Below are 11,255 nucleotides of genomic sequence, written 5' to 3'. Positions count from 1 at the left end.
AACTTATGAACTAATAAAGGCAACCTGGAACCTCAAAGTCGAAGCTTCCCAAAACTGCGTGTCTGCGAGCTGGTGTCCCACCGCTGCCTGGAGAAAGGTGCCCAGTAAGGGAGGTCCGAGCAGGGGCCTGGGCTTTCCTGCCAGCCCTGCAGGCCCCCCGCCCCCCACCCCTGCTTCCCTGCGGCCTGGCTTGGGAGGGCACCGCCCGGTCCTCACCTCTGCGTTTTAGCAAAAGGGACTGACATTACCTAGTGTGACTGGAGGTTCGGCCAACAGTTCCCTGATTTCAAGGGCCACATGTGTCAGGTTCCAAAGGTTTAAGATTTAGGGATGCGATAGGCCGGCCGAACCTGCCTTTTTCACCCAGGAGCCCACACTGAGATTAAACTTTAATCGAGGTGATGAAGCAACGGCTCACTCGATGTTTCTTCCGCAGCTGTAATCCAGTAACATCACAACATTGCATCTTATTATTTTTTAAAAATCGACTTGCCCTTTCGCTCTTGGTGCTAGAGAGCCGGGCGGCCTGGGCACGGCGAGCTTTGCCCCCACCCCCCACCCCCCGCCACGTCCTCTCCGTAGAGCGGTTGAGTGGTCACACTGTCATTCTTTGGAAGCAGCTGGATCATCTCAGGACTGACTCGACGGGTCTCTGGACAGCTGCCCAAGCTCACCCAGCCGGAGAGGTGAGCGAGGGCAGGTCCGGTGACCCGGGTCCTGTGCTTGCTGGCGGTTCCCCGCAGCAGGCCGGACACTCAATTGACGGACGCCTCGACCCCAAGGAGACGCGCCCCAGGAGCCGGCCCCTCTAGCCATGGCGTTCTCGGAGCTCCTGGAGCGAGCCGGGGGCATGGGCCTCTTCCAGGCCCTGCAGGTCTTCACAATCCTCCCCATCTCAATCTTCATCCCCCCCCAACTGTTTATGGACATCTTCTTGGCCGCCACCCCCGGCCACCGCTGCTGGGTGCGGATGCTGGACAATGGCTCTGAGGTCCCCACAAACCTCACCCCCGAGGCTCTCCTGGCCGTCTCCATCCCACTAGGCCCCAATCGTGAGCCCGACCAGTGTCGCCGCTTCCGCCAACCGCAGTGGCAGCTCCTGGAGCCCAATGCCACGGCCACCAACTGGAGCGAGGCCGCCACGGAGCCGTGCGTGGACGGCTGGGTCTACGACCTCAGCACCTTCACCTCCACCATGGTGGCTGAGGTAAGGGCCTCCCCCCACCAACCCTGCAGCTCTCCTCCTTCCTGGCCTCCCAGCGGCTGCCGTCCGCCCGTGGTTAGGGGGTCACATCGCCTCCATCACCGCTATGGAACGATATGCTACTCCGTAAACACGCATTACCGGCTGCCTGCGGTGGCCTGGATTCTGGTCTGGGACAAGCGTTCCGGGGTTAACAGGGAGCCTCCAGGATTTTACATTCTGCCGGCAGATTCAGAATCGGTCACCATTTAAACCGGTAGTGACCACGGAGCGAGCCTTCCTCTTGTTTCCTTTAAGGGGCAGGCCCTTGTTCAAGTGCTTTGTCTGTAGTCACAAGCTCAGTACAATCTCACGGGGTGGGTCTTGCGATTGTCCTCATATAATAAAGGACAAAACCGAAGCTCGGAGAGTGAAGTAACTCGCCTCAGGACACACAGCCACGGTGCGCGGGACCTGCGATCAGTGATCCGCAGAGTTAGAATTCAAGCCTGAGGTCGAATCACCAGCACAGCTGCCATCAGTTGCAGTGGCCATCACCTCGTCAGATGCAAAGCCCTGTCACATTCATGCCATGCCACTGGCTGCGAATGGAGGCGGGCTGCCGGCACTTGCCCCCCGCCTCTGTTGCCTGGCCCTAGAGGTCAGGGTCAGGGGACCCCATTGTGGGTGGCCAAACCCACAGGACCCAGGCTGACCAGGTGTTCCTGGCTGGGAACGCCCAACCTGGCACCATAGTTTACGTCCCCCGAGCCAGGCTGTCACCCTCTCCTTCTCTTCCAGTGGGGCCTGGTGTGCGCCAGCCAGAACCTGAAGCCCGTGGGCCAGGGCGTCATGATGGCCGGGTTCCTGCTGGGGTTCTTAGCCTGGGGCCTGCTCTCCTCCTGGTGAGTGCTCCTCCCCTCCCAGCTCCTTCCGGGCAGAACGAGCATTATGAGGACAGAGGTACGGAAATGTCACATAAGCGTCTATGTTCCCTAAGAGAGGCGGCTCCCTCGGTTCGGGGTGTGGACAAGAGTCCCAGCTCCCCAGAGGGCAGTGACGACCGAGAACCCGACAGCAGGCTAAGCTGTACGGTGGGGAATCGCCCTGAGCACTGTTGCTCTCTGTCCTTCAGCTATTGTACCAACCTTTATGGAGCACCTACTGTGTGCCAGATGCTGCACAGCGCCCCCGTCCTCAGAGAGGGAGAAACAGAGCGCCCTTTTTTTGAACTCCAAGTATATGACATACTATGAAATACAAATACTCCTTCCCCTTCTTCCCCCTCCTCCCCATTCCTCCCCATCCCCTCCTCCCCGAGCCCCTCCTGAGGCAGGTGCCTCACCTGCAAGTTTGGCCTGAGGGCCACTGTGTGCCCAGCCCACAGGCCTGAGCCCCAGGCCGCTTCCTCAGAGAGCCTTCCAGGCCACAGGAGCTGGAGATCCTGCCCCTGGCCGAGCAGGCTGCTGTGGCCCTGCCTCGCACCCCTCGTCACAGCACCCCGCTCCGATGGCACCCATTCACTCGTTTATCGTGCGTCCCCGCGAGGCGCAGCTCTGAGAAGGCGGGGAGCCCGGGTGGCAGCGCATGGTTGGCTGGGTGGCTCCCTGACTTCTCCGGGCAGGGCGGGCTCTGGGGTCCCCATCCCTGCCTTCAGCACCCTTGCTTCCTCGCAGGTGAGTTGGCTGCTACTCTGTGCCTCGGTTCCCTCCCGTTAGTGGGGACCCTGGCACTTCCCTGTGGGGTTGCTGTGATACTTCAGTGAGTCAGTCGCCTGCAGAGCTCGGGCTAGAGCCTGGCGCAGTGGGGGGTCCCGAGCTGCAGTTATCTGTGGGCTTTAGATTATCCCGAGCGTGGCAGGGAGCCCGAGCCGCAGGGAGGGACATGGTCCAGCATTTTCAGAGAACTGGCCACCGTGTAGCCATCGCTGGTTCCCCAGGGGCCATCCACACAGGAAGCAATCAGTCTGCGGGTTGCCCAGGTCTGGGCTGTGTGTCCTTAGGCAGGGCCAAGGTTTGCCCACATCCCTCGGACAGAACCAACACATACTTAGCTAAACATGGGCTGTGGTTCAGGCTAAGCTGGCCTGGGGTGGCGGCCCCAGGCTGAGGGACCTTGGGGGGCGTCTCCTGGGAGCTCCTGTCACTATGCACGGCCCCAGGCGAGGAGCTGGCTGGCTTGCTGGAGGCCACTCGTGCTCCGCCTCCTGGCTACGAGGTCCCCTCGCTCAAGGTCTTGATTTTCACAACGACCCTATCGGGCATGTCGCCATGAGCACCTCCGTTTTGTAGATGGGGAAACTGCGTCTCAGAGACGCTGAGCTCGAGGTTACCCAGCAAGGGCAGAGCGGACTCAAACCCAGGCATCTGATGCCAAAGCCCATCCTTGACCATGAGGCTATGCCCGCCCGCTGAGAGCATGGTCATGACAGACACCCTCCGCTCGTGCTCCTGGGAGCTCTGAGAAGGAGGTGCTGCCTGCATTGAGGCGCGGGCACCATGTGGGGCTCCAGCAGCCACCCCGGCTTTATCGAACCTTCCAATGGCAAGCCTCTATGTCCAAGTCCCCAGGACCCCTCTCCAGGCCCCGCACTGTGCTTGCCTCCTCAAACAGGTTTGGGCGGAAGCCGATATTGAGCTGGTGCTGCCTGCAGGTGGCCGTGGCCAACACCAGCACTATCTTTGCCCCCAATTTCCTCATCTATTGTGGCCTCCGGTTCTTGAGTACTTTCGGATTGGCTGGTGTCCTAATGACCACATCCACACTCGGTGAGTCATGGGAGGTGGGGAAGACGGGCTCCAAGGCCACTATGTGTGGCCCTCAGCTGCATGCCTCTGCCTTTTAGTGGTGGAGTGGACCACGACCAGATGGGTGGATCTCACCGTCACGATTCTGGGATGTACCTACGGCATAGGCCACATGGCCCTGGGCGGTCTGGCCTTCGTCCTGCGAGACTGGCGAGCCCTCAATCTGGCCTTGTCGACCCCCTTCTTTGCCTTCTTCCTGATCTCCTGGTGGGTGCAGGGCAGGGCATCTTCCCCTTGGGGAAAACATCTCTGGATTGGAGGGCTCCCCTCCCCGCTACCACCCTGGCTGGCCACAGGCCCCAAGATGCCAAGAGCAGGGCAAAGGAGTGATGGGAATGGAGACCTTGCTGAGGGCAGTTTGGGGATTCAGAGTTCCAGGATAGGCATTTCAGCCAGAGTTCTGAGCCCACTGGCCTCTGGGCCTGCGGCTGAGGGTGCTGTCCCTCGGCCATCCCCCCCCCACATTGGCACCAGCTCCCCGCTGCTTGCCAGCCTCACGCCCACGTCACTTGGGGAGCCCGTGGGCATCCCAGTCAGTGAGGACCAGCATCGCATATGGAAAGATGTTGTCACTCTTACCTTGGTCACTACAAAAATCTCCGAGGTCTGGAAATATCTCCTTGGGTGGGGACTGGAGGAAGAGATACTGGGAAACAAACACAAATTCATGTCCGCAGAAGTTTTCTTGTGCCTGTGAGTCAGAGTTGAGCTCACCTGCGCCCAGGTAAGTCTACTGTGGAGTGTAGAGCAGGGGTCCCCAATCCCCGGTCCGTGGCCTGTTAGGAACTGGGCCGCACAGCAGGAGGTGAGTGGCGGGCGAGCGAAATTTTCATCTGTATTTGCAGCCGCTCCCCAGCGCCAGCATCACCACCTCAGATCATCAGGCACTAGGTTCTCTCAGGAGCACTGGTCCCTGAGATTGGGGACCAGTGAGGTAGAGAAAGATTGGGGACCAGTGAGGTAGAGAATCACAAGGGCTCCTTCATTCCTTCTCAAATATTTACTGCACTCCTGCCCCCTGCCAGACATGGTTTTAGGCACTGGGGATACGATCAGCAAATAAAGCCACTGACCACATGGAATTTTATTGTACGAACATGATCAGTAAGTCAGGAGGAAGACAGTGGTAATTACACTAATCAATGCGCCCTGGTCACACCGATCGGGTATGTCCTAGATTCTGTCAGTAACACCATATGTGTATTAACACTTCTTCTGATGCGGACGATGATATGGTTACCACCATTTTCAGGTGAGGGACTGAAGCCCCAGAGAGGTTCAGTGACTTGCCCAAGGCCACACAGCCAGTGAATGCCAGAGGCAGGATTTGAACCCAGGCAGGCTGACTCTTTTAACCGCTGTCTGTCAAACTGCCTCCAGAAGTTTTTCTTAGCTTCTCTGCAAACAGGGCTGAGATCCTATGGGCTGGGAAAATTCTGTCCCTTTCACCAGGGGGACCCTTTCCCTGCCCAACTGCCCTGAGGCTGGGAAGAAGCAGATTAGTTTATAAACCCGTTCCATTCTGCCTGGGGATGTTTTAAATGTGTGTTTTCTTCTAATTCAGCATGTTGTAAGTTTCCTGTGTGCAGAGGGAGAAGCGGCCGCCTCCTCCTTGCTCACCTTGCAGCTGGGGGGTCTGCTGCCCACCACCCCGCACCTCTGACCGTGGCAGGGCGGGGGCGTACCCAGCACCCACCAAAAAAGCAAAGGCCCAGCCAAGCACCTGCTTCTCTAACAGGTGGCTACCGGAATCTGCGCGATGGCTAATTATGAAAGGCAAACCAGACCGAGCGCTCCAGGTACTCAAAAAGGTGGCCAGGATAAACGGCCACAAGGAAGTCAAAAAGACATTGACCCGAGAGGTGAGCTGCTGCTGTTTGTGACCCAGAGTGTGGGACGGGACACAGAAAGGACATCCACTTAGATATCACCAGTATCACCACCTCCCACTCCACCGCCCCTCCGTGAACGCCACCAATGCCATCCCCATCCATTACTGTCACCCTCACCATCTCTGTTACCACTGCCACCCCCATCACCATCACCGTCACCGCCCTCATCACCACCCTCAAGACCACTGCCACCAGCATCCCCACCTCCACTCTACCCACCGTCATCACGACCTAAACACCACGACCATCACGACCGCCCATAATAATACCACTAATATGGGCACCGTCATCAAGAGCATTACGACTGTCCGCACCCCAGCCCCCACCAGCAGACCACCACCCCCGCTGGCCTCACCAGCACCATCACGAACATCAGCATCAGCATCTCTACGAAACACCATCAGCACCAGCCCCGGGGCCATCACGTTCACCGCCATCATTACCACCATTACCACCACCGGGGACAATACAGCCGTTATCAACAACGAACCCGCACCACCACCGCGGCCGTTCGCCGCCTTAATCCACATACATTGTGCATTCACCTCATGGGGCTTCTCAGTATATTTGGGGAAACAGGATGTTCTTATTTGAATGGCAGCTATTTCAAGGAAGTAGAAGTGGGAGAGACTAGAGGACGCAGAGCCCCCTGGACGGGAGGATCAGGGAAGGCTTCCAGGAGGAGGCAAGCTAGAGCTGACCAGGACCGAACTGTGCATAGGGCTGGCAGGGCCCAGAGGTTCAGGAGGAGACTGGATGGGCACTTGGGACGCAATGTGGCTGGAGCGGGCGTGCCCCGATGCCAGCCTTGTGGAATGAGAAGGGACGGTGGGACTTGGATAGTAACTGCCGAGAGTATCCTGCAGCCTGCGGTTCAGAGGGCCAGAGCTGCAGAAGAAACGCAGGCGGGCGGCAGAGAGAGCCCTTCCGTCCCCACCCCACCCTCCCCCTGCAGGCTCTTCCACCACTCTGGACACCATTCCCTGGCGTGGGGGTAGGACGAGACCCCTGCCCCAACTCTTACTGTGGCCCTGTTCTTCCCGGAGGTGCTGCTGTCCAGCATGAAGGAAGAGCTGGCCTCTGGGAAGACCCGCTATTCCATGCTGGACTTGTTCCGCGTGCCCTCCCTCCGCCTGAGAAGTAGCTGTATGTGCATAGTAAGGTATCCTATCATGGCTCCTGTGGGGGAAGGGGAGGGGAGGGGCGGGGCAGGGGGGCGCATTTCTGGCTGGGGCGGGCAGTTCCCCCAGGAGGCAGAGAGAGGGCGTATGTGCAGACGTGGTCTGGAGGCTGGCTCCTGCGGGAAGCCAGCTGGAGCGTAGGGCCGGGTCAGGCCGGGGCCGAGAGAGCTAAACACCCACTGTGTGGCAGCCTGGAACACACCCCAACAGCCACACTCCCGAAGGTCTAAGTGTGTGGGACCACCTACTTACCCCTCTGAGCAACCCCACGCAGCAAGTTCATTTACACCCCTATGTGCAGATGGGGCCCGGCAGGGCAAGTAACTTGCCCAAGATGATGAGCAGGCATTTGAACCCAGGCTAAGCTAACTCTTCCCGCAGATGTCACCTGCCAGGCCCCACATGGAGCATAGAATCCTCACCCCATCCCAGGGGGCCCTGTCCTGGCGCCCAATGGCTCCTGGGACCAAGAAAAGGCTTCTTAATAAAACGAATGCACTTCAAGCGACTTCCAAAAGAACATATTGAAAAGCCAGAATCAGATTTGATTGGGACTTATCTTGAAATAAAACTGACTATTGGGAAAACATTTACTTTATGCTATATTTAACCACATATGGGTTATCACGGCACACACTTGCTACATCTTAGAACAGAGAACGGATCGGATGCTTGTGGGGTTTTTTTTGGCTTAAGTTTCTGACAAATTAGAAGGAGTGCCCCCTGCCGGGAACATCCGGGGTCATTCTTTCCACCGCCTTCGAGGCTTCCTGCCTTCTCTCTGGGGCTGCCCTGCATCTTTTGTAATTCAAATCACAGGCTGTGAGGCGGCTAACCTCCTGGGTTTTCTTGTCTTCGGCTGTTAACTCAGTTGTTGCCAGCTGGGGCTCTAGACCCTGGCGTGTCAGCCTCTTCCAGGGTCCCCATCACTTTCACAGAGTTCGGGAAGCACTGTGGTTTCTGTCAGGACGGCAGCTTCGCTCTGCAGTCATTGGCGGCAGATGTCACTGAGCACAGCCGCCAGGTGATGCTGCAGGCGGGGGTGGGGGGGGGAGGGTGAGCTGAGTGTCCCAGGTGAGGCTGAGATGCGGATGGATTTGAAAAATGGTGGAGAAGAACTTCATTTAATGGATCCCGATTTAATCTCTAAACGGTGGACATTTAGGTTCTGTAAGTTTGTCTGCTCGGGACCCCGTGGCTGGGGTCCTCAGGAAGCAGACTAAGGTGGAGGTCAGTGGGCAAGAAGTTCCCTGGAGAGGGCTCTTGGGATCAACTCCTGGGGGGAAGGGGGTGAGAAGCAGGAGGCGGCAGGGGAGGAGTGCTATGAAGCAGTCACAGCAAAGCCCCAGCCCGGCCCTGGGGAGCTAGGAGCTGGGTGGCCCTTTGAGTGGTTCCTGTGGCCATGTAGGCCTGTCATGGGGTGCTCTCCCCAGCTGAGGGGCAGACCCTCCAAGGGGCTGGGAATAAGTCTTTCTATCCCGAAGGAGGGACAGCCCAGCCCAGCCCAGCCCAGCATCCTCCACAGACTCTATTCTGTCATGAATCCCATCTTTCAAGACAAAGAAACCAGCATCCCGAGCTGGGTGGAGACCAGCCCAAGTTCACGGGTAGCACAGCAGGAGCCAGACACGGCTCTGAAAACGAAGCCAGAGGACGGAGTGGGGGTGGGGGTGGGGGTGTCTGGGACACAGCCCTCCGACCCCCCGCCGGGTGGGTCAGATCATGGGTCGTGGCCTCTGCCCAAGGCCCAGACCAGGAAAGAATGAGGTCAGCGCCATCACCGCCCTTGTCTGGGACGGCCAGACCCGCATTCGACAGGCTTCCCAGGCTCTGGCAGCGGCAAGCTCAGGGTTGGCTGTGTCCTGCTGGGGCAGTTTATGTGGAAGGCGGTGCTGCAGGCGTGCCTGTCCCCTGTGGGGCAGAGACCTGACCTCTGGCCTCGCCTTGCAGCTTCTGCGTCATGATCTCCTACTACGGGCTGGCGCTGGATCTGCAGAGCCTGGGGAGCGACATCTTCCTCCTCCAGATCCTCTTCGGGGCCATGGACTTCCTGAGCCGGTCCACCTGTACCTTCTTGTTCAGGTTCTTCAGCCGCCGCACACTCATTGCCAGCTTCCTGATCATGGCTGGCCTCTCCATCCTGGGCAATGCGCTGGTCCCACAAGGTGAAGCCAGGGCCGAGGGAGAGGGAGGCGGAGAGACTGGCTGCTTGGGGCCCTTGCTTCCCTGCCCACCCCACTGCACTTGCCACCCTGGCCTCCTCCCCTCCCCTGGCCCCAAGGATGGGTGGCCCGTTGTCCCAGATCTGCTAAGTCTGTTACCGTCACAACGTCATCTCAGGAATCCAAACCCCAGAGTCTCTGCCCATTTTCCTGAGGAAGTTGAGATTCGGAGTGGGAAAGTCATGTGCCCAAGATCCCTGAGCTAGCGAGTGACAGAGCCCGGGCTTGGACCAGATTGCAAGGCTGGAGGCTGGAGCCTGGGGGAAAGGCAGGAACAGTTGGAGCGTGACCTGGACCTTGGCCTCCTCCTCCTCCTCGTGAGGGATCCTGCCATCCACCCACGACTTTCTGTGAATGCCAGCGGTCCCCACAGGCAGGCTGAGGGTCAGTTAGAAGGCTTCTGGACACCCCTGGGCTGCTTCTGCAGGCCTAGGCCCAGCACGACCCTCTCCCTCATGGGTAGGGGGAGTGCCCTCAGGACCCAAGGAGCCCTGAACAGCTACGCTGCAGGAGGTGGGCCTCCAGGGCTACCCTCCACTGCCCCCATGCTCACTCATCCCAGACCTGGCTGGGGTCTTGCCCTTCCCCACTGCACCTTACCCCTAGCCCTCCACCTGCCCACCTGGCACTGCCTGAGACCTGCTCTCAGCTCAAGGAAGCTGTGTGGGAGGACCCCACCCCCCACCACGGGCTGGCTGGAGACCCTCTCAGCATCCCCTACTCTCACCGTTTCCTCTGCCCAGACTTCCAGACCCTGCGTGTGATCTTCGCTGTGCTGGGAAAAGGATGTTTTTCTGTGATCTTAACCACCGTAATTGTCTACAAATCTGAGCTCTTCCCGACGCCGTTGCGGTAGGCTGGGCTGCAAGCTGAGCCCAGGAGGGTCTGTCAGACCCAGGGGCGGGAGAGAAAGAGACTCCCCTGAGAGGGCCGGTGCGGAGGGCAAGGAGGTCTGGGCATCAGGGATACACAGTAGAGGGCAGAGGGGACCCAGCCGTCCACATGGACCTGAGCACGTGGCCCAGCTTCCTTCCCCCGAAGGCCACCTCAGCCGTGCCCCCCAAAAAACAGCCCTCCCTGAGAGCCCAGCCCAAAGGCGGCCATCCCGGGAGGCCCCCAGTGGCTTCTGGGCCTGTGGCTGGACACCTCTTTTACACAGACCCTCCGCCCAGGCGGACTCTCATAAGAACCCTGGCAAGGAAACAGAGTTCTCTGGGGGGCAGTGGGGACCCCTGCTTGCTCCCCACTGCCCCTCCCCATCCCAGCGGAGTTACCTGGGCATAACCCAAGGACTCCATGGGACACAGGTGGAAAACCAGTAGCCTCAAGTCAGACTGCCCTCACTTTGGATGGTTGGATAAACTGAGGCTCAAGGACTCAGTGTGGAAGGACTCACTGGTCAGAAGGGCAGGCGAGGACCCCAGGTCCCCTGAGTCCTAGCCCCGTGCTCTCCCTCACTCACGGCTCTCACCCACTCACTCACGTGTCCTTCCTTTCATTCGTTTTTTTTGTTGTTCATGTGCGTATATTGATTCTGTTGGTGTTATATAGGAAGCCCAAGCTGGGAACTCCTAGCAGGAGCCCCGAGGCAAGCTTCCCAATGACCTAAGACCAGGGAGAATGGGCTGGGCCCTCGAGAGTTCCCGGGAAGGACGCTGGGTGTTCTCGGGGAGCAGAGGCCCCTGGATGGGAGTCTAGGTGGGCTCTTGCAGAGGAGGCAGTGTGAGGGGACACCTTGAGGGGAGCAACCCCTTCGGCCCAGCTTTTCCTCCCCCGGCATCTCCTGACCCAGCCAAATGTCCCCCCCCCCCACTGTAAGGTTCCTCCCACCAAGTGCCAACAGTGACCGGGGCCATCCCCTCCTCCCATAGGATGGTGGCAGATGGCCTCCTGCAGTCGGTAGGTCGGCTGGGGGCTGTGACAGGCCCTCTGATCAGGATAACGCGTCAGGTCATGCCCCTGCTGCCATC

At 59.1% G+C, this 11,255-nt stretch overlaps 1 protein-coding gene across 1 annotated transcript in view; it reads left to right on the top strand.

The window, feature by feature from the left end:
* The first annotated feature begins 637 nt into the window (after window positions 1-637).
* The window catches only part of LOC102882211 (solute carrier family 22 member 12), a 30,499-nt gene continuing 19,881 nt past the window's right edge, over window positions 638-11,255 (top strand). The window contains 4 exon segments of the mRNA XM_025046360.1: window positions 638-1,207; window positions 1,985-2,075; window positions 3,784-3,951; window positions 4,029-4,197. Coding sequence (XP_024902128.1) covers window positions 815-1,207; window positions 1,985-2,075; window positions 3,784-3,951; window positions 4,029-4,197 — 821 coding nt within the window. The 5' untranslated portion in view covers window positions 638-814.

The sequence above is a fragment of the Pteropus alecto genome, unplaced genomic scaffold (assembly GCF_000325575.1).
Source record: "Pteropus alecto unplaced genomic scaffold, ASM32557v1 scaffold43, whole genome shotgun sequence".
In the NCBI taxonomy this organism is placed as follows: domain Eukaryota; kingdom Metazoa; phylum Chordata; class Mammalia; order Chiroptera; family Pteropodidae; genus Pteropus; species Pteropus alecto.
The sequence above is the reverse complement of the archived record's forward strand: the minus strand, read 5'-3'. Positions and strand labels throughout refer to the sequence as shown.